Genomic DNA, 23,397 nt, shown 5'->3' on the forward strand with positions numbered 1-23,397 from the left:
GCAGTCATGGTTCTGTGACGCGGATTTATTTCATATTAAGGGTGCACTTTCACTGCAGCTGACACTGATAGCTGCAATTGGGTTAGAATACCAGATTTCCATTGTCTGGCTAGAAGCGTGCTGACCAGTTAGAAATGTAATTGCTAACAGAGTAAGGAGGAGAGTGTCCTCGATTAAATTAACGTAAGATATGTTCACAAAGAGTCCAGGAGATGCAGCAGTCTGGGTACCCTTTAACCCAGAATTACCGCCCCGCTGGATTCTCACACTGTGTGGTGTCAAACCTAAGCAGTACAAGACTTCCTTTTCTGAGTCCCACTCCATTACAATCCAGAGTCAAGCTTGTGCACAAGATAGGCAAGGTATCGCAATTGAGAGATACAGGCTAGATTGACCAGCGATTCTTATCTTATTCCATCATTGCTTGCATCTTCACATAATCGTGTGCTCTGACTTCCAGTGCCAGTTCAATTTAGCAGAAGTCACTTGGCCCCAACTCTAAAGCTTCAGTCTCAATGCACCCTAAAACTCCCCATTGGAAAAATTGCTTGTTTCTAAAGAGCTTGTATTGGCATCACTGCATCAGCTAATGAGTTGGAAGCAGGGCAGGACCTAGGGCAAGGAAAGTGCATTTAAAGAGCTTTTTTAAAGAGTCTATTTAAAAAGAGTCTGCAGCACACAAAGCTCATGGACCAAAACTCCAGCAACACCTCCCGATAAAAGCAAGATTATTTCTCCACCAAAGATGCAGTGAATGGAGAATGGTAGTGTCATACAAATTGACTATCCTCCACTGACTGCATTTTCCTGGAGAATTAGTTACATGATATAAATTGGTTATTTCTCCAGCAGTGGGTGGAGGATAGTTGCATAATACAAAGTGGTTATTTTTCCAGCCTAATGTAAATAGTGGAGGATAATTACAAAATACAAATTGATTATTTCTCCAGCACAGTGCAGTGAACGGAGGATTGTTGCATAATACAAAGTGATTATTTCTCCAGAAAAAGATGCAATCAGTGGAGGCTGGTTACAAAATACAAATTCTAAGCATAAAATCAATCCCTGTCACTTGCAGCAGTGCGGTCTCCAAGCATGACTGATGGGGAAAAATTAACCAATCATCTCCATTTAGACCTGCAATAATGGGGTGACATTATGTGGGAATTAAAAAATATATATATATAAAACACATAACATACTCAGGAAAATAAAACAAAACCCTGGAAATAAATATAATGTCCATGACTCCCCCCCTCCTCCCCAACCTCTCAGGCAACTTAAGGTCCTAAGACAACATATCAAGGACTTGTGGTGAGACAAAAAGACACCCTGAAATAATTGCCTCCATACAGCAGAGGACGTAGGGTGGAAAATGTAATCTGAACTTGGCACAGTTTCGTCATTGTGCCACAGCGCAATAGAAAGTGTGGAGTGCTCTGGCGCATGCACCATTTTTGCCTTGCTCCCCAAAACAACTTTGAATTAGAGCATCAAACTCTCACTCACAAAAATGGCACAGGAATCTGCCTAACAAGATACAGACTGCACCAATAACATGATCACCATGTTGTCAAGAGTCTTAAAAAGCTTATCATTTTACTAATTGCCAGCTTAATTTATCGAGCTTGTCTTGTACAGCCGGTTGATGGTTAGCCTGCAGTTGGGACTCAGCCCCTTCAGTACTGTTATGTTCAACAGAACTGCCGCGTTTGTAGAGGATATTTCGACGTTCACCCACACATTCTGCTCTGTAACAGTCTGTGGTATTTTCATGCAAGAAGGCCTTTCATGCTAACTGTAGCAGCCACAAAAAAATATAACTATTCATGGCTGGGATCAATGGGAACTGTTGAGTTGTGGGATTCCTTTGTGACTTTCTCGAAACCTAAGCTCTTCTGTGTTGACAATGCTTCATTGAGAAATGGAATTTCCATCAGATTGATTTTTATTTTTCATTTTGCTTAAACACAGCGCTGCTGTACAGAAGGTAAAGCTGAAGTGTTGTGCATTGCATTATACCCATTCATTCTTTGGAAAGCGTGCTGGCTGTTGGCTAAGAGGTTTGGTTTGTAGGATCCGTGAAGGGCTGGGGTGACATCTGATTCAGTATAATCAGAACTCGAAAATCACCAGCACTTCCCAGGGACTGCTTCAGGTGGGGAGAAAAGAAAGTGAAGGGGGAGGGAACAAAAGGAATCCAAAAGTGGTTCAGCCTCAGCACAAGGCTCCTCAGAACAAATCCTTACTCGGTTACAAACAGCCCGAGTAAATAGGCCGGAGAGTGTTAGTTGCAGGACGGGTAGAGATGTTCAATAGTTACCTCAACTGCTGCTGATGCCTGAAGAAATTTTGTGACTCGCTGGTCAACATCACTGGAGAGAAGCAGAGGAGTTTTTTCACCAGAATTCACAATATTGGTCATCTGCCTTACTCTTTGTGTGATAGTTAAGCCAGATTTTCAGCTGGATTATCCAATACTCTTGTTTGCCCAGTAAAACAAAAGTTTCAGCAGCATGGATCTGTCCACAGTTAAGGACATGTGGCCATCTCTCTGTTGATGGACCCAGGTTTTCGACCGACGTCTATTGAAGTTCACCTACATAATTACATTTTTACAACAATACATATTCCTCAGTAAGAAAAACCATCAGCACAGCATGACGTTTTTGAAAAAAAGAAATCTCATCTGTACTAAATGATGAAAATATTTCTGCTTTGTGATAAAGTCTGTCTTGGTAACAGAATCGTAAAATCAGACAACAGAGAAGAAGGCCATTCTGCCCATCTTTCCTGTGCCAGCTATCCAATTAGCCCCACTCCCCATTGCACCCTCTCTGAATCCCTACAAATCTCTGCTTTTCAATGATACATCCAATTTCCTTTTGGAAGTGACTGTTGAATCTGATTCCTCTGCCCTTTTGGTTGGTGCATTCCCAGGTCATAACAATTCACTGTGTTTAAAAAAAAAAATTGAATTTCCTGCTTATTTTGCTTTACCAAATCTGTGTCCACTGGTTAGTGACCATCCTGCCAGTGGAAAAAGTTTCCCTTTATCTACTCTATCAAAACCCCTCACAATATGTTGTCATATATCACTAATAAAATCCCATTATAATTCACAAAAGGGTTCATGACTGAAAAACATGAGGGTTGGTGTCTTCACAATGCTACCCGATCGTGGGTTATCTAGATAAAGCATAAGGACCCAGATATCAGAAATGGAGATCTATATGATGATAACCGTTGGTGGCGGTGTATTCAGATGGCACGTTGTGTGCCATCAAGGATCTCCATTTCTGCTGCCCACGTCAACCATGCCAGTCAATGGGGTGCTCGCCATTCTCACAGGGAGGCCAGTATGTGGAGGTACACAGAGCTACAGGGGCTTTGGGGGTGGATCACACGGGCACTGAGACCATCATTCTCTCGTGCATGCGCTCCAGAATGCGATGGATGCTGGCGAAGCTCGGCCTGTCGGATGGCATGTTGCTCCAGCAGAGGCGCATCAAATTGTACAGCTCCGGCGGGCAGTTCTCGGGGCACGAGAGGATGTTCCCATCTCGGACGTAGTAAATCACCTCCTCGTGGGCCATGCCGTAGTAGGGCTGCATGCCAGAGGAGAAGATCTCCCAAAGGACCACGCCGTAAGCCCAGACGTCAGATTCGGTTGTGTAACGGTTGAAGAATATGGATTCGGGCGGCATCCACCGGATGGGGATGGCATCGTTCTCATTAGCTTTGTAGTAGTCTGCAGAGTAGATGTTCCTGGAGAGGCCAAAGTCAGCAATCTTTACCACCAGGTGCTCACCAACCAAACAGTTGCGTGTGGCCAGGTCCCGATGAACGAACTTGCGCTCAGACAGGTAGGTCATGCCCGCTGAGATCTGTTTCGCAATGTTAAGTTGGTCGGTACAGCTGAGGGGAATAAGGTCGCCTGAGCCCACACTCCACTGAGGACAACTGGCCTGGCTCAAGGCGCGGACATTAATGGCTGACCTCGTGCGTAAATACTCGTTGAGGTCTCCATAGGCCATGTACTCGAAGAGCAGGCACATTGGCTTTCCAATGGCGCACACTCCTGCAGAAAGAGAAAAGAAATGCCTCTTAAATATAACAGTGGCAGCAAGTGCACCCTCTACGTAAACTTGATCTCATATAAAACTCTGTGCTGCGTCCTAACTAGCATTGAGTCCTATTCACTCATCACCCTCTGTATTCGCTGACCTACGTTGGCTTCTGGTCGGCAACACTTCAATTTCAAAATTATCATCCCTTTTTTCCCAAGTCACTCCATGATCTCTGCGCTCCAATTCTAAGCTCTTCCGTGTTCCTGATTTTTAATCGCTCCATCATTGATGGCCAGGCTTTCAGTTGCCTGGACCCCAAGATCTGGAATTCCCTCCTTTGAACCTTTCTGTTGTGATAATAGCTGATTGTGGTAGTGGACTCCAGTATTAGATACTATACAGTACTCTGTGATATATGGGGTCACCTAACCTGGGGGCTGAAGGTCAGATAGCACAGGTTGGAGCCTGTCTTGATCGAGTTCAGAGACTGTAGCTATGTGTTCACGTTAGGAAAATGTGCTATCAATAAAGTTAGCTCAGCTACTATGTCCACAGCCTGTGTGCATCAAAGAAACAAGACACTTTCCACCTCACTACCTCTGGCTCCCGCTTTGGGATGCTCCTTTAAAACCTATGTTTTTAGTCAAGCTTTGAGGCCTTGATATGCCCTATGGGCAAGAATGTTACATGGGTTGTGGTCTCTATAGTCTCACCAGTCCCTGGGTGTAGAAGAATTTCTGGAATTCCTTATTAGATTTACTGTTGACTATCTTCTACATACCTTGTTTTGGACTCCCCCACAAACGTAACCAAATAAGTTTTACAAACATTGCTTTTCAGGCTTAATAACCCTTGGTGTAAATGTGCCTGATGAGTCATTTTTCCAAAGCATTCTCATTCAATATTGAAAGCATTAAGCAAAAAAAAATAATTGGAATGCACTGGGGTGCATTAATGAAAACCATCGGAATAATTATCCAATTAAACAAGTTCAAATGCACGTGGTTGATAACGAATGTAATGCACTCTTGGATTCTATGTTGTGGGTTCAAGTCCCGCTTCAGGGAGTAAAGCATAAAACCCAGGCCGATACTCCTGTGCAGTACTGAGGGAGTGCTGCACTGTCAGAGGTTCTGTCTTTGGGAGGAGATTTTAAATTGAGCTCCTGTTTGCCCCCTTCAGGTGGGAAATATCCCAACGGCACTTGAGCAACGGAGTTCTCCCTCGTGTCCTGGGCAATATTTATCCCTCAATTCCTATATCAATATGCCCTAATATGTCCGAATGTGTCTCAGTGTCTAATATTGTTTAACAATGCTCTTGTAAAGCACGTTGGATTATCCCAATGTATCTCTAAGTATTAGGTTGCCTGACGGTTGAGTCATCTTTCAAAATTTTCATTCATTGTTCAGAACCTGAAAGACCACCAAGCAAAAGTGCAAGGTTCTGAAAACAAACTCGTGCACAGATATTTATTTTTACAACTGTATTCTTACTCGCTTCAGCAAAAAGATGGATTATTGCAAAAAATAATGTTTTTGTTTGTCTATTATGGTTTGCCAAAATTGAATGGCTACGAATTCAGTGAAGTGGGGTGGGGGGAGTTTAGCCCTCCTCCTCCTCCTCCCTGTTCCTCTGCTGCCCATTGGGGTGTTGGGAGGGGTTCAGATTGGTAAATGTGTGAAACTTGACCCTGTCCCGTGACATTGGGGTGGGTGATTGTGGGGGAGGGGAGGGTTTGGGGGTGGGTGGGGGGTGTGCTTCTGAATAACCCCGTCTGGGACTGCATGAGCTTAACTTTTTGAATCAGGTCCTAAAGCTTGGCTAGTTTTTAGTTTGCTGACAGAATCCAACTGGAGACTCCCGGAGTATTCTGCACTCTGTGCGAATCCTGTCTCTTTTCTCATTGTCATTTATTTGGTACATTTTCTGTTGAATAAACACTTGCGCATCACAGGCTATAAATAGAATCCAAGAGTGCATTACATTCGTTATCAACCACGTCCATTTGAACTTGTTTAATTGGATAATTATTCAGATGGTTTTCATTAATGCACCCCAGTGCATTCCAATTATTTTTTTTTGCTTAATGCTTTTCATATTGAATGAGAATGCTTTGGAAAAATGACTCATCAGGCACATTAATACCAAGGGTTATTAAGCCTGAAAAGCAATGTTTGTAAAACTTATTTGGTTACGTTTGTGGTGGAGTTCAAAACAAGGTATGTAGAAGATAGTCAACAGTAAATCCAATAAGGAATTCCAGAAATTCTTCTATACCCAGGAACTGTTGAGACTATAGAGACCACAGCCCATGTAACATTCTTGCCCCAAGGGTGAAAAAAAATGTTGTGGGTTCAAGTCCTGCTTCAGGGAGTAAAGCATAAAATCCAGGCTGATAGTCCTGTGCAGTACTGAGGGAGTGCTGCACTTTCAGAGGTTCTGAGTTTGGGAGGAGATTTTAAATTGAGCCCCTGTTTGCCCCCTTCAGGTAGGAAATATCCCAACGGCACTTGAGCAACGGAGTTCTCCCTCGTGTCCTGGGCAGTATTTATCCCTCAATTCAACATCACTGCAATAGATTATCTGGTTATCACATTGTTGTTTGCGGGAGCTTGCTGTGTGCAAATTGGCTGCTGACTTTGCTACATTGTGACAGTGACTACACCTCAAAAAGTATTTAATTGATCTTAAAGAGCATTAGAATGCCGGAGGTTGTGAAAGGTGCTTTATAAATGCAGGTCTTTTGCCTTTTCACAGCAAGTGTATGTGCAGAATAGCACAGATACATTGATGGGGAAGCTGGATAAGTATATGAGGGAGAAAGGAATAGCATGATTTACTGATAGGGTGAGATGAGAAGGCCCATGTGCAGCATTAACACTGGCATAAATTTGTTGGACTGAATGGCCTGTTTCTGTGCTGTACGTTGTATGTGATGTGATTCTATGTAACATTGAAGATTTGTTTTCTTTGAAAATGTGATTTCTGTGCACTTTTAATCAAGATTAGAATGGGCTCAGTGGTACTGTTACTGTAAACATGGAATCTATGCTGTCCAGTAAATTATGCTTTTAACATCTTAATCATTTTAATTGCACTTTGGGCTTTGGGATCTCCTGAGGTCCACTTAAAAGTTTAGAGTCCAGCAGAAAGGGATCGCAGGGCTCTGAAGATCAAATGGGAGCCTAGAAGTTCCTGGGGGTGGGGGGAGGCTGGGGCAGCAGTGGCAAGGGCAGGAAGTTGGGATATCAGCAGCCTGCCAGCTTCTGCCGCCACCACCAACTCCCCCTCCCCCCACCAACCCCCCCCTCCCCCCACCCTACTGCTCCCCCCACCAACATCCCCCCACCAGCACCACCCCACTGCTCCCCCCACCAATCCCCCCTCCCCCCACCAACACCCCCCCACCAGCACCACCCCACTACTCCACCCACCAACCCCCCTCCCCCCACCAACACCCCCCCACCAGCACCACCCCACTACTCCCCCCACCAACCCCCCCCCCACCCACCAACATCCCCCCACCAGCACCACCCCTCTACTCCCCCCACCAACTCCCCCCTCCCCTCACCAACACCACCCCTCCCCCCACCAACACCCCCCCACCAGCACCACCCCTCACCAGCACCACCCAACTACTCCCCCCACCACATCCCCTCTCCCCTCCCCCCAGCCTGCTGCTAAAACCCTGGTCTAGGCCTTTGTTACTTCTGGCATTGACTATTCTAATGCTCTCCTGGCTGGCTTTTCATCTTCCACCCTACGTAAATTGAGCTCATTTTAAAAAAAATGCATTCATGGGATGTGGGCTTCAATGACTAGGCCAGCGTTTATTACCCATCCTGAATCACTCTTGAGAAGGTGGGGGTGAGCTGCCTTCTTGAACCGCTGGAGTCCATGTGGTGTAGGTACACCCACAGTACTGTTAGGGAAGGAATTCCAGGATTTTGACCCAGCAACAGTGAAGGAATGGCGATATATTTGCAAGTCAGGATGGTGAGTGGCTTGGAGGGGAACTTCCAGGTGGTGGTGTTCCCATGTGTCTGCTGCCCTTGTCCTTCTAGATGGTAGTGGTCGTGGGTTTGGAAGGTGCTGTCTAAGGAGCCTTGGTGAATTCCTGCAGTTCATCTTGTAGATGGTACACACTGCTGCTACTGTGTGTCGGTGGTGGTGGGAGTGAATGTTTATGGGTGGGCTGCCAATCAAGTGGCTGCTTTGTCCTGGATGGTGTCAAGCTTCTTGAGTGTTGTGGGAGCTGTACTCATCCAGGCAAATGGAGAGTATTCCATCACACTCCTGACTTGTGCCTTGTAGATGGTGGACAGGCTTTGGGGAGTCAGGAGGTGAGTTATTCGCTGCAGGATTCCTAGCCCCTGACCTGCTCTTTTAGCCAGAATATTTATATGGCTGGCCCAGTTCAGTTTCTGGTCAATGGTAACCTCCAGGATGTTGATAGTGGGGGATTTAGTGATGGTAATGCCATCAAATGTCAAGGGGTGATGGTTAGATTCTCTCTTGTTGGAGATGGTCATTGCCTGGCACTTGTGTGGTGCGAATGTTACTTGCCACTTCTCAGCCCAAGCCTAGATACTGTTCAGGTCTTGCAGCATTTGGATATGGGACTCCTTCAGTATCTGAGGAGTCACGAATGCACAATGTTCAGCATCATTCATCAGCGAACATCCTCATTTCTGACCTTATGATGGAAGGAAGGTCATTGATGAAGCAGCTGAAGATGGTTGGGCTGAGGACACTATCCTGAGGAAATCCTGCAGTGATGTCCTGGAACTGAGATGATTGACCTCCAACAACCACAACCATCTTCCTTCGTGCTAGGTATGCTCCAACCAGTGGAGAGCTTTCCCCCTGATTCCCATTGACTCTAGTTTTGCTAGGGCTCCCTGATTCCACACTCAGTCAAATGCGGCCTTGATGTCAAGAGCAGTCACTCTCGCCTCACCTTTAAAACTCTGCTCCCTGTATCCTAACTCATACTAAGTCCCACTCACCCATCACCTCTGCGCTCGCTAACCTACATTGGCTCCTGGTCCGGCAAAGCCTTGATTTTAAAATTCTCACTCGTGTCTACAAATCCCTCCCGGCCTTGCACTGACCTCCTTACCTCTGTAATCTCCTCCAGCCCTACAAGCCTTCCAGGACCTCTGACCTCTTGCCTATCCTCTATTTTGTTGTTTTAGGTGTTGATTGAAAGCTGAATCCCACAACATCAGGGATAATTCTGCTACTCTCGCCTGAAATAGAGGCCATGGGATCTTTTGGATCCACCTGAGAGGGCAAATGGGCATATGTTTTACGCCTCATTAGAAAGTCAGCACCTCTATCTTGGCTGTACCTTTAGCTGCCTTGGTCCTAAGCCCTGGAATTCCCTCCTTAAACCTTGATGCCTCTCCACCTCTCTCTCTCTCCTCCTTTAAGACACTCCTTAAGATCTACTTCATTGACCAAACTTTTTTGGTCATATGTCCTAATATCTCCATATGAGTTTTGGTGTCAAATTTTGTTTGATATCACTCTTGTGAAGTGCCTTGGGATGATTTACTGCATTAAAGGCACTATAAAAATGCAAATTGCCGTCCTTGTTGTTTATGGATTGCCAGCCTGGAAGGGAGAGTCCCTTTCCTTCTTGGCCAAGCCGAGGTTGGCGGAGGCAGGTGGAAGGGAAATGAAGGTTGGGGAGGGAATGCTGAGCGAGGCCTTGTTGCCTATGTCCCTGTGTTTTCCACCACGGTCATGCCTAATTTAGAGTGGGATTGTGGAGGAAAACCCAGGCCAGTGAACAGGTGTTTTTTTTAATTCTTTCTTAGGATATGGGTGTCACTGGCAAGGCCAGCATTTGTTGCCCATCCCTAATTGCTCTTCAACTGAGTGGCTTACTGGACTTACAGAAGATAGTTAAGTGTCAACCACTGGACAGACCAGGTAAGGACGGCAGATTTACTTCCCTGAAGGACATTAGTGAACCATATGATAATCAGCGATGGTTTCATGGTCACCATTCCTGAGACTAGCTTTCAATTCCAGATTTAATAATCTATCGAATTTATTAATTAAATTCAAATTCCACTGTTGTGGGATTCAAACCCGTGTCCCCAGGGTATTAGCCTGGGTGTCTGGTTTACTAGTCTAGTGACATTACGACCACACCACTGTCTCCCTGCTCTGATTGCCAATGGCCTCCATGGGAATTGAAGCAACTGGAATGTACAATTTCTGCATTGAACACATACAAATAAGAAATGAAGAGCTTGCATTCATTTTGCACTTCTCTAAACCACAGGTCATGCCAAAGTGCTTTATGCCAATGATGATTGGCAGCCACTCTGGTAATGCAAGAAGCATGGCAGCCAATTTGCGCACAGCGAGCTCCCACAAACAACAATGCAATAAGCAAACAGTTTATCTGTGGTTGAGGGATCCATATTGGGCCCAGGGGGAACGCCCCCCACCGTCCTTCTCTGAAACAGTGCCGTAGAATCTTTTACATCGGGGGAGGTGATGGCGTAGTGGTATTGTCGCTGGACTAGTATTCCAGAGACCCAGGGTAATGCTATGGGCACCCGGGTACGAATCCTCCCACGGCAGATGGTGGAATTTGAGTGCAATAAAAAAAATATGGAATTAAAAGTCTGATGACGATCGTGAAAAGATTGTTGATTGTGAACCCATCTGGTTAACTAATGACCTTTAGGGAAGGAAATCTGCCGTCCTTATCTGGTCTGGCCTACATGTGACTCCAGAGCCACAGCAATGTGGTTGGCTCTTAAATTCCCCCGAACAAGAACAAGGGTAATTAGGAGTGGGCAATAGTCAGCCGCGCCCACTTCCAATGAAGAAAAAAAAAACCCTGAGGGAGCAGACAGGGCCTCAGTTTAACATCTCCCCTGAAAACTGGCACCTTCAACAGTGCAGTACTCCCTTGATCTCCACCTGGATTATGGGTTTAAGTCTCTGGAATGGGCCTGACTCAGAGGTGAGAGTGCTACCCACAGCGACAAATGAGTCAGATACAACAGTTAAAATTGGCACCTCGAGCGATTCAACAACTCGCAGCTCATAAACTGAAGGTAGGCAACTCTCAGTGTAAACCCCAGAGGAAATCATCTGTGCTGGGCTGTAAATGGGGCCCTGGAGCCTGGGCCCAGTGTGAGCTAATGGAAAAATGAAGGTAAACAGCTTGGCATTGCTGGTATTCGCTACAAGTACTTGTGTCTTGTTGATAAGACAAATAATCAGTCATTTAAAAATAATGGAAGATACTGTTCTTTTTCAAGGCTTCGGTTTCCTGGATGTAATGTAATGTGATTGTATTTAGATGAGTGTGTAGCCAAGGGATTATCTATCCTGATTGCCAGGCAAATCGTCATGTGTCTTTTTTAACATTGCCTGGCAACATGTTATTGTCACCAGTTGAACAGGACAAAACCTTGGGAACAAATAGTCTATGTTCAGATTACAGCCAACACACTGCTCTAATCTTCTCTAATCACACAAACTAAACCATTTAACACTATCTGGGGCCTGCTTTCTTTTGCCCAATTACCTCCCTGACTTTCCTGAGGTTTGCCAGCCCCTCTAGATTTGTCCTGAAGTCTCCAGGAAATAAAGGATTAATCTCCAGGACACTGCTGTGAGAAACCCTGGGGAAAAATCATAGCAACATTAAAGAAAATTATGTTTTTTTTAAATCATATGAGCACTTTTATTAGTTACAGAAATATCAGGGATGGGAAGAAGGCTGTTTGACTGACAGTCAAGAATTGTCCAATCGTTGGTGAAGAGGTTTTTGTTTTATTCTTTCTGATTGGCCGTGGGAAGTTGAGGCACTGTAATGACGGATGTGTCGGGCGACCAAATGGGGTTTGAGGGCAGGACAGTTAGAGACGGGAGACAATGTGATGAAACCTCCCAGGGGTATGTTTGACCCTAGTTGCCCGACGCTAGGCTGACTGAAACCAGTCGCTTGCCCCTCAAGCGGCCATTTCCTCGGGAGGTGGGTTTATCAATGGATCACGTGGTTTGAAGCCCTGATTGCTGAAGGAAAGCTGTTTGGAAGGAGTGAGGCACTCCAACTTTCACTTACGGCTGTCTGAGAGCACGAGACTAATGCACTGAAGTGCAACATTGGAAAAATATTCTTATCGTCCGCTTTCACTTGGCAGCTGCTCCATAAGTGTTTGTCTTGTTTATCTCTAGAAATGTCATGGCTACTCTAACTGAAGTTAAAATCACCCTCGGTTTAAAAGCTCTATTTTGAGGCTGCTTAGCGAGGTTAAGATTCCACCACGTGAAAATCTGTTAATCGAGCTGAGGGGAAGACAAAATGAAACCTTTCTGCCGTGGAGCCTATTCAAGATTTTTATTCATTCACGGGATGTGGGCTTCGCTGGCTATGCCAGCATTTATTGCCCATCCCTAATTGCCCTTGAGAACTGAGTGGCATTTTAAGAGTCAACTATATTGCTGTGGGTCTGGAGTCATACGTAGGCCAGACTGGTTAAGGATGGCAGATTTTCTTCCCTAAAGGACATCAGTGAACCAGATGGGTTTTTACAAGAACTGACAATGCCAAATTCCAGATTTTTATTGAACTCAAATTTCACCACATAGTGGGATTCAAATCCGGAGCATTACCCTGGGTCTCTGGATTAATAGTCCAGCGACAATACCACTACGCCACACCCCCCCTATGGTCATCCCTCACAATGACAACACTCTGTGTTTATCCCCTGATACCTATAACAATTGACAAAAGAACCAGAGGGGAGATGAGAATTTGTTTCTTAAAAGTTTTTAAGCTACGACCTGGAATGCACTATCTGAAAGGACAATGGAAGCTGATTCAGAAGAGGAAATTGGATAAATATGTGAAAAGGAAAAAGATACAGTTATGGGGAAAGAGCAATGGGGGAACTAATTTAATAGTTCTTTCAAAGAACTGGCACAGCCACAATGGACCAAATGGCCTCCTCCTGTGCTGTATCATTCTGCTATAAACTAACCAAGGGAAATGTGAGTGACTGGCAATGTTCAGAAATGAAACTTTTCAAAGTTGAGCATTTTCTGGCCAACCTGCGATGATCCTATGAGCTTTTTTTCTTGTTCCAGGCATAAGCTGTTGTTAGTTAATGTATCCTGTAGTGTGCTGTTGTAACATGCAGACCAGGTAGCTCCCAGTTTGTCTCCCACAATGTGCTGAGTTAATTGTTCTCAACTAATCTTGATCCTGACATTCTATAGTTCTCAGTTTCTCTAGCCAAGGAGGAATGGTGAAAAATATCAGTTAGGTTTTCAGTTGCTGAAGACGAAGATTATGAGGACAGGTTTCGACTTCACTAATTTTGGCCTCATTGTCCCTTGTTGTTGACACTGAATACCTGAGCTCAGGAGAAGTGTGATTTTGGTAGGGCACCACAGATTGTCTCTAATTCACTAACATCAATTCCTAATACTTCATATATATGAAAATATGCAATATAACTCTTGCCTAGTCATATTCAACATCACTCCCTCTCCTTTCTTTTTGCCTCTATTTAACTCTAACCCATTTCTTATTCTATTTCCAACCTTCGCTAAGGTATGTCACTTTCTGCATCCCCTTCAGCTTATCATTTCAACTGCTTTTCCCCTTCTTTATACTTATCTCCAACCCCTTCCCCAGATTACTCTAATACTCGCTCCCCTCCCTGCTAAATTACTTTGAATTTGGGACTAAAGTCATGGTTTACCAGGCAGCAGTGATCCCCGTGCTCCCATGTGCTTTGGAGACTTGGACAACCTACAGTAGGCACCTCAAAGCACTGGAGAAGTACCACCAGCAAGATCCTCCAAGCCAGGCGGCAAGGAAGATGGTTCAACAGCAGTGTCCTCTCCCAAACTGACCTGCCCAGCATCAAGGCACTAATCACTCAATTAGCTAGGCGGGACATGTCTTTTGTACGACTGACCCCAGGCTCCCAAAGCAACTGCTCTATTCGGAACTTGGTCCAGGCAGGACACTCTCAGGAGGACAGCGGAAATGCTTTAAGGATGTCCTCAAAGCATCTTCGAAGAGGTCAAACATCCCCACTGACTGGCTTGTGACCGACCAAAATGGTGAAGGCTCATTCGGGTAGGCACCGAACACATCGAGAGACTTCGTCAGGAACGTGAGGAGGTGAAGTCACGGCGTTGGAGGGAGCACAAAAAAAATCTCCAAACAACCCAGGTATCCAACCCTTCAAACACCACCTCTGGCAGAGTCTGCAGATCACACATTGGACTGATCAGCAATCTCAGAACCCATCGAATCCGAGTGGGTACAAGTCAACCCCAATTCCAATCCCAAGGGACTGCCTAAGAGAAGACTTTGGATCCTCCTCTACTGTTCTATTTCCATTCTCTGTGGATATTGGTAGATTCCCAAATACCCTTTACATGCTGCCCTAACCCATTGGTGCAAAAGTGAATCACAATTTCACACAGCTTATGATCCTTTCTCCAAAACCTTCATCCATGCAGCTATGTCCCTTATCTGATGCCAGGGAGGCAACACAGCATCACTCCTGGTGGTGACTACCGAAAAGGGTACCGATCCTTTTGATGGTAGAATACCTCGTAAATAACTGTTGCTATTTCTTCACCTAATTATTTCTTCCTTCAGGTAACCACTTTCTCCAAGGTACATGGTGCTGCTTGTGGCTTCTCTCTGCGCTATCACTATCATCATCTGCTGTGCCTAATGGTTGATAGCACTCTTGCCTCCGAGTCACAAGGTGTTGGGTTCAAATCTCGCTTAAGCACAAAACCAATGCTGACGCTCCAGTGTATTAGTGAGGGAGTGTTGCACTGTCAGAGGTGCTGTCTTTCAAATGTGATGCTAAACTTTAATCTGCCCTCTCACGTGGATGTAAAAGATCCCATGGTACCATTTTGAAGAAGAGCAAGGGAGCTATCTCCTGTGTCCTGGCCAATATTTATCCCTTAATGAACATCACAAAAACAAGTGATTGTGTCATTATCACATATCTGATTGTGAGAGATTGCTGTGCCATAGGCTGCCCTCTGGAGGGACCAGACCCCTTACCTCATCCCCTGACAATGGTGGCTCAGGTGCTGAAGATATTTTAAAATTTAGTAGTGTAAGAAGTTGGAGAGAGGATGCCTCAAAATGCAGGTGCTGGTGTTCTCTCTCTCTCTTTCTCTCTCTCTCTCTCTCTCACCTGAACTGAAGGTTGCAGTTCCTATGGGTCCCCCTGCTTCGAGAGAGTCCACCCTCTGGTCATTAATTGGCCAGATTGGGGAAAATCACTCTCAAAAGACTGTTTCCCGCCCAGTTGGCAGTTGTGACTCCCATTTGACCTTAATGTCAGGGTCCTGACCCAAAGGGAAGAGTCTAAACCTGTTAACTCTGTTCCTCTCCCTATTGATGCCTACTCATCTGCTGAGTATTTCCACTCTTTTCAGTTTTCATTACGAAAATAACTGAACGATTTCAAATTGCACTTCTGTACCAATCTACTAGTTCACACCAAACGCTCTACTTACCTCTCCTGGCTCCACACCAAACTTGAAAAAAGTATAAACAGAGTACCTCACACCTGGCACCCTTGACCGAGGCTGCGCCGGATATAGGATATTTCCAATTTCGGGTTAGACTGTTCAGGCCATGGGCAGTTTAGGTCAAGTGGGGTCAGGGGTCACTTGGAGCGCGGGATAGAGCAGCCAGCGAAGCACGGAAGCTGGTAACTAGTCCGGAGCTATGGTGTGCCAATGCAGGGACTGGCTGAATTGTTCAGGTAATTTGTATAAAAAATTTTACTCACTTAATATTGATATATGGAAGATTATAAAAGCATCCAGTATTCGGACATGATTGGTTTTCGGGTAGCTGGATTTGAGGCATTCAAACTGCACTTACCTTTAGGGGTGATCACTTGCTAGGCCGCATCCACAGCTGGGAAACCTGAAGAGATCAGGCCCAACATCCACGCAGGGCAGTCATATTACCCAAGGACTTTAGCATAGGGAAGTGATAGAACATCTGTTTTAGGCTGCAGAAGCATAAAGACGGGCCCAAACCAATATGAGTCGGGCTTCTTTGGCATTCTTGTAACACATGGATGCCGGTCCCTGAAATTGGCCCTTTCTACCCCTTAATGTTCACTCACTTCCAGTTCAGGCAAAGCCTCCTCTCTTATTTCTCTGCTTCCTGCTGCCTCTTGCACATAGAATCCTCCGGGAGAGCAAAGCCAGTAGAACCAGCTTTGGGTGTTGGTTAAAGCTCGGGGAGGGGGAAAGCTGCACCCAATTTTTATCAAGATTCACATGATTTAAGCATAAGAGGCTGGAGGGCAGGTTTTCCCTGTTCTGGTCCGTGGGTGTAAAGGGTCACCAGGTTGGAAAATGGTGATCATTGTACTCTTGGCATCAACCATGGTTGGCTCTCTCGCCTTCTGAGTCAATTCCCACTCCAGAGACTTGGGCACATCATCTAGGCTGAAATCCCCAGTGCAGTACTGAAGGGCTGCTACACTGTCAGCGGTGCCATATTTCAGCTGAGAAGTTAAATGGAGACCCTTTCAGGTGGATGTAAAAGATTCCATGGCTGCACAAGCATGATGGGCTGAATGGCCTCCTTCTGTGTTATGTGATTCTATGTTATTTGATCTGGCCAGTCAATGTTCTTTATTCTTGTGACTTTGATGATTTTTTTTATTAGAGCACAAAGAAGGAGGATGGGGCCGGGAACAAGCGAAGCCAGTTGGGCAGTGTGGACAGGAATTCTGCTGGAGCTGTTGGTAGTTCAAATGTCAAGAGCTGAATTTTCACCTCCCACATTTTGATCCTCAAAATCCCATTTTATAGTTTTCATGAACACTGATGAGAATCTCCAGCCATTGCCACTGTTTGGGGTTTAAGCTGTGCAGGCTGCAACTAAAGCAATCGCTCCAACCTTGTGGGGCAGTTATAATGACTAACACAAACGTAGAACAGAACAGTTTCAAATTCTGAGAGTGTGGAGTTAGAAATTGCTCTTTGAGTTCAAGTAATAAAACACGTGCCTGGCTGCTACATCACCATGAAAATCTATACTGTCCATTCAAGAACCTGCCTTTCAGATGAGATGTAACTCTTGGACCTGCCTGCCCCCTCAGGTGGATGTGAAAGGTCCCATGGCGCTATCTAAAGAAAGATCAGTGGTGTTTTCCTTGCTGTTTGGCCAATATTAATCCCTCAGCCAACGTCACTTCTTAAAAAAAAACAGGTTATCTGGTCATTATCATGTTGCTGTTTGTGGGATCTTGTTGTGCACAAATTGGCTGCCGACATTCCTACGTTACAACACACTACATTGCCACACTCCAAATGTTGTAAAGTGCTTTGGGACATTCTGAGATCACAAAAGGTGCTGCAGAATTCCAGTCCTTTCAATCGGGCAGGACCACAAAGGCACTTTGTTCAGTTCAAATTCGTAGAAGGCTCTGTTTTGAAAGACTTGGTTAGACATTGGGTCAGGACACCGGGGAGACAGCTCCCCCCGCTTTTCTTCGGGATCCTTTCATCCACCTTAAGAGGACAGAATTGGAACTGAGAAGATACTCGGACTTAGGGGGAGGGACATGTATAAAGGGTTAATGTGAAATATGAAAATGTATAGTCTACATCGTAAGATCATATGGCAATAGAGCATGGAGAGAGAGAGTTCTATGTAGAGCCTTGTGCTGGGCCAGTATTGTATATAGTTAGTGTATGTTCGATAAAAGGTAGAGTTTACCAATAGCCTTGCCTCTACCATTAGCTGTAAATCCAGACCCAGGACTAACACATCTTAAAAACCATGACGATAATAACAGAGGACTTAGGTCTGCTGTACATTAAACTTGCAGAAGATCACTTAATGGACTAGAGCTGTGGGGAGTAATGCAGTCAGGCAACATAATAGCATGTGGAATGTTACCTTACTTGGCTCTGGAGTGTATTTATTAGCCATATGCACAGTGCTCATCATTAGCAAATGTTTGGCCTTCACTCCTATTGCAGAAACATTAATTTTGCTGATGTGCTTTTCCCTCTGTGTATTCGCAAAGGAATAATCTTTTTTGAAATGGGCTCGTTTCAGACCCTGGTTTTGGCCTCACTGCATATTCTGCATATGAGTGGAACAGCTGCTACTCCACATGAAATCAACAGTTTCTCTGACAAATACTTTGAATACCTTTAGAAATTGATAAGGCACAGTTTGAGGTTGCTCTGGGCTGGGTTCCAAGGTACTAAGCCACAGGCTTTAATTAGCAGAGCAGAATAACATTTTAGCCACTAGACCCCCTTCTAACTTCATTGGCCACCGCTGAAACCCTCATCCAGGCCATTGTCTGTCTAGACTCAACTATCCCAACACTCCCCTGGCCAGTCTCCTGCGTTCTACCTTCCATAAACTTGGCATCAGCCAAAACTCTTCTGCCAATGTTCTAACTGGCACCAAGTTCCAATCAGTCATCATCCCTGTGCTAACTGGCCTACGTTGGCTGCAGGACAAGCAATGCCTCAATTTTAAAATTCTCATTCTTCTCAATTTACACCGTGTCTTCACACTTGTACCTTTCTCAAGCCCCACAATCCTCTGATGTCTCTGCGTTCCTCCAATTCTGACCTCTTGCACGTCCCCCGATTTTAACCGCTCCACCATTGGTGGCCGTGCCTTCAACTGCCTGGGCCCCAGGCTCTGGGATTCCCTCCCTAAGCCTCTCTGCCTTTCTGCCCTCCTTTAAGAAGCTCCTTTAAAACCTACTCCTTTGCCCCAAGCTAATCATTCGCCCATCCTAATCTCTCCTTACGTGGATAAGTGTCAAATTTTGTTACAGGCGCTGCACAAATGCATGTTGTGGCTGTAGCTTGTATTTCTACTTCAGAAAGCAGGAGTTACCTAGCAATTTGACAATGTTTGGGTGGTCAAACTCCGCCATGAGGGCTGCCTCTCTCTGGAAATCTGCCTGCATGTCAGGCGAAGCCTCTTCTTTCAGCATCTTCACGGCGACCATGGTGGAAGTCTCCTGCTCCAGCAGCTGAGGGGCTCTGAGGGAAACAATAAGACACCATTGTAACAGGGGACTCCAGCAGCTCGGTAACAAGCAGTACCTAAAGCCAGGGAGATTATGGTCAAATCTCAACGTTATTACCGAAATGCGTCCTACTCTCTCTGCTCATGGAGTTAGTGATGGGTTGTACAAAGTTCCGGCCTACATTATTGCAGGAAGGATACTGGAGAAAATGCAAAAATAACGAGTTACTATGACACCACTAGAGCTGCCTGAGAGCATGGTCGAGATAGATTCCATCGCAGCTTTCAAAAGGGAATCGAATCCTTATCTGGAGACACAAAAGCTGCTGGGCTATTGGGAAAAGACAGGGGAGGGGGGAGGGCAGGGCTAGCTCAAATGCCCTTGTAAAGAGCGGACACGGACACGACAGGCTGAATGGCCTCCTATGCAGTAACCATTCAATGGTTCTGTAGCTGAGCCGGCCCAGCAATCGGGAAAGACAGAACAGGCCGGGGATTTTCCTCACTAGAAAAGGCAAGGCTGAGAGATGACCTGATTGAGGCCTTTAAGAATATAAAGGGTTCGAAAGGCCAGATGTGGAGAAGATGTTTCTCCTTGTAGGAAGACCAAAAATAGGGGCCATAAAAATAAGAATTTTTTAATGGATTTTACAGGATTTTTCCAGTACGGAATTGAGGAATTGAGCCCCATGCTGGGAATGTGGAACTCGCTACCACAAGGAGTAGATGAGGTGATAGCAGAGATATATTTAAGTCAAAACTAGATAAACACATGAGGTAGAAAGGAATAGAAGGATATGTTGATAGGGTGAAGTGAAGTAAGGTGGGAGGAGGCTTGTGTGGAGCACAAACACCATGGATTGGTTGGGCCAAGTGACCTGTTCCTCTGCTTTAAAATCTATGTAATTCTACGAACTTTCTTGATTCACTTGCTTCACCATTTTTGCACCGATTAGAATATGTTATCACTATGGGGGGAGAAAAACTGGTCAACGCTTATGACAAAGCTTCTCACGGGAAAACAATCTCCTTTATTTGGGACACACAAAAATTATAATATTCCCTGACCACCTGAGGTCAACCTCATTGCTGGCTCCTGGAGCCCAGCACTTGTGAAGGTAAGTGGACTGAAAGGTAGGTGATGGTCAACTCTACTCTGTGATTAGATGTTAACCAGATACCATTCAAAACAGGCTGTGGATTACAACTGCAGCCTTAGACACTTATCCAGTTGATTGGTTTTTTTGAAAGGTTTTGTTCGATCATTTAAAATAAGAAAGATTTGTGTTTATGCAGCACCCTTCGCAGCTTTGGAACATTTCAAAACACTCTATGGCCAATGCACGTTTGAGTTGTAGCCACTGTTGCAACATGGGTTATGCAACAGCCAATTTGTGTGCAGCAAGATCCCATGGTAGCCGAGGCAGAAATATTAGTTAGGACGCTTTTATGTTTTAAATTATCAGGTTCGCTTTGTCCGGCGAACGCTAGCTGTGCCCTTGATATTAACACATTAGTTGGTGCTTGAAACAATACAGGCAGAGAGACCGATTAACTGAACTAACACTGGTAGTTAATTGGAACTAAGAACAGAGCACTGACACAATGTGTGCTTCTTCAATCACCTCCAGCTGTAGACTTCCAGTTACCCAGGAAGCCCACGCTGTGTAGCGATCGGTCAATACATGGTCAACAAACTACATCCTCTTAAAGCTACATAGCGCTCCACTTTACCACTCATGCTGGGGAGATCTCCCCTCCTCTTCTTTGAAATAGAGGTATGGAATCTTTTACATCCACCTGAGTGGCAAGATAGGCCCTGAATTAACATCTCATCCATAACTGGCACCTTCCACAGTGCAATAACTGCAGCTTCGGCTCAAGTTGTGCAGTGAGACTTGACCTTTGACTCCGAGACGTGGGTGTTACTCACTGAACCTAGGCTGACACCTAATTTGAAGCAGTTGAGCTAAACAGCTTTGTTAATTTAACAAATAGTGGATATTTAAGCTAACCACAACTTTGTGTTGCCTGGTAGTTTTTAAGTTGTGAAATCTTTTGATACAACATCTTTGAGAGGTGTTATTGCTACCGATATGCACTGCTAAAATGTTTAATTATATCGATGAACTCCTGTATATTGAGCAAGTTCCACCTTTAGTGGGTCACCTTTCAGTGACAGCCAGTTCTAATAGCTCAAGATGGATTTATGCTGTTAATTAAGTAGTTGGAACAACTTTCAGTATTTTAATTTTTTGCACCATCCTCTTAATTATAAATATCGTCCAAACATTGCTCGATTAATAGCTTCAGAAAATAAATACTTGTGGCATCAGGGCTTTTTCATACATTTCCTGACCTTGCCTCATTAATGAGTTTTAAACAAAGTTGAACCATTGAAAAGTCCCTGTTCTGTATCACCTTCACTAGGCAGCTGCCCGACTACTTGGCAGTTTCAAACCCAGACACCCTCAGCTAATAATTTAAGAGATGGAATTTCCCTTTAGTGGCTGACTGAGGTCATGTGGCTTGTAACCCAACACATGAACCAGGAACAGACAAACATATTCTGGACATTCTCAAGTTGGAAGTTAGTGGAATAAACCCACACTTAAGCCCCATATAAAACTTGCAATACTGATCCCAATTCAGACAATGTTAATGAGAAAACAAAAACAGAATTACCTGGAAAAACTCAGCAGGTCTGGCAGCATCGGCAGAGAAGAAATCAGTTAACGTTTCGAGCCTTCATGGCCCTTCGGCAGAACTGAAGCATAGTTAGGAGAAGGGAGAAATATAAACTGGTTTAAGGTGGGGGGCGGGAAGAGGGAAGTTGAGGGTGTGGTGATTGTGGAGATAAGCAGTGATAGGAGCAGATAATCAAAAGATGTCACAGACAAAAGGATCAAAGAGGTGTTGAAGGTGGTGATATTTGTCTAAGAAAAGTGCTAATTAAGAATGGAAGACAGGATACTCAAAGTACAGCTCTAGTGGGGGTGGGGTGGACAGACTAACAAGGTTTTAGTTTTAGATTTAAAAATAATGGAAATAGGTGGGGAAAGAAGAATCTATGTAAATTATTGAAAAAAAAGGGGGGTGGGGGGGGTGGAGAAACGGGGTGGGGATGGGGGGAAGGGGAGTTTAAGATCTAAAGTTGTTGAATTCAATATTCAGCCCGGAAGGCTGTAAAGTGCCTAGTCGGAAGATGAGGTGCTGTTCCTCCAGTTTGCGTTGGGCTTCACTGGAACGATGCAGCAAGCCAAGGACAGACATGTGGGCAAGAGAACAGGGTGGAGTGTTAAAATGGCAAGCGACAGGGAGGTTTGGGTCTTTCTTGCGGACAGACCGCAGGTGTTCCGCAAAACGGTCGCCCAGTTTGCGTTTGGTCTCTCCAATGTAGAGAAGACCGCATTGGGAGCAACGAATGCAGTAGACTAAGTTAGGGGAAATGCAAGTGAAATGCTGCTTCACTTGAAAGGAGTGTTTGGGCCCTTGTACGGTGAGGAGAGAGGAAGTGAAGGGGCAGGTGTTGCATCTTCTGCGTGGGCATGGGGAGGTGCCATAAGTGGGGGTTGAGGAGTAGGGGGTGATGGAGGAGTGGACCAGGGTGTCCCGGAGGGAACGATCCCTATGGAATGCCGTCAGGGGGGGTGAAGGGAAGATGTGTTTGGTGGTGGCATCATGCTGGAGTTGGCGGAAATGGCGGAGGATGATCCTTTGAATGCGGAGGCTGGTGGGGTGATAAGTGAGGACAAGGGGGACCCTATCATGTTTCTGGGAAGGAGGAGAAGGCGTGAGGGAGGATGCGCGGGATATGGGCCGGACACGGTTGAGGGCCCTGTCAACGACCGTGGATGGAAAACCTCGGTTAAGGAAGAAGGAGGACATGTCAGAGGAGCTGTTTTTGAAGGTAGCGTCATCAGAACAGATGCGACGGAGGCGAAGGAACTGAGAGAATGGGATGGAGTCTTTACAAGAAGCGGGGTGTGAGGAGCTGTAGTCGAGGTAGCTGTGGGAGTCTGTAGGCTTGTAATGGATATTGGTGGACAGTCTATCATCAGAAATTGAGACAGAGAGGTCAAGGAAGGGAAGAGAAGTGTCAGAGATGGACCATGTGAAAATGATGGAGGGGTGGAGATTGGAAGCAAAATTAATAAATTTTTCCAGGTCCCGACGAGAGCATGAAGCAGCACCGAAGTAATCATCGATGTACCGGAGAAAGAGTTGTGGGAGGGGGCCGGAGTAGGACTGGAACAAGGAATGTTC

At 45.2% G+C, this 23,397-nt stretch overlaps 1 protein-coding gene across 1 annotated transcript in view; it reads right to left on the reverse strand.

Annotated features, from left to right (window-relative positions):
* Positions 1 to 613: 613 nt before the first annotated feature.
* Positions 614 to 23,397, reverse strand: part of musk (muscle, skeletal, receptor tyrosine kinase) — a 148,850-nt gene continuing 126,066 nt past the window's right edge. Inside the window, exons 16-17 of the mRNA XM_078529184.1 lie at positions 18,997 to 19,145; positions 614 to 4,081 (exon numbers count right to left, since the gene is read on the reverse strand). Coding sequence (XP_078385310.1) covers positions 3,402 to 4,081; positions 18,997 to 19,145 — 829 coding nt within the window. The 3' untranslated portion in view covers positions 614 to 3,401. The remainder of the gene's footprint in view (positions 4,082 to 18,996; positions 19,146 to 23,397) is intronic.

Source organism: Cetorhinus maximus, chromosome 2 (genome assembly GCF_964194155.1).
Source record: "Cetorhinus maximus chromosome 2, sCetMax3.hap1.1, whole genome shotgun sequence".
Classification (NCBI taxonomy): domain Eukaryota; kingdom Metazoa; phylum Chordata; class Chondrichthyes; order Lamniformes; family Cetorhinidae; genus Cetorhinus; species Cetorhinus maximus.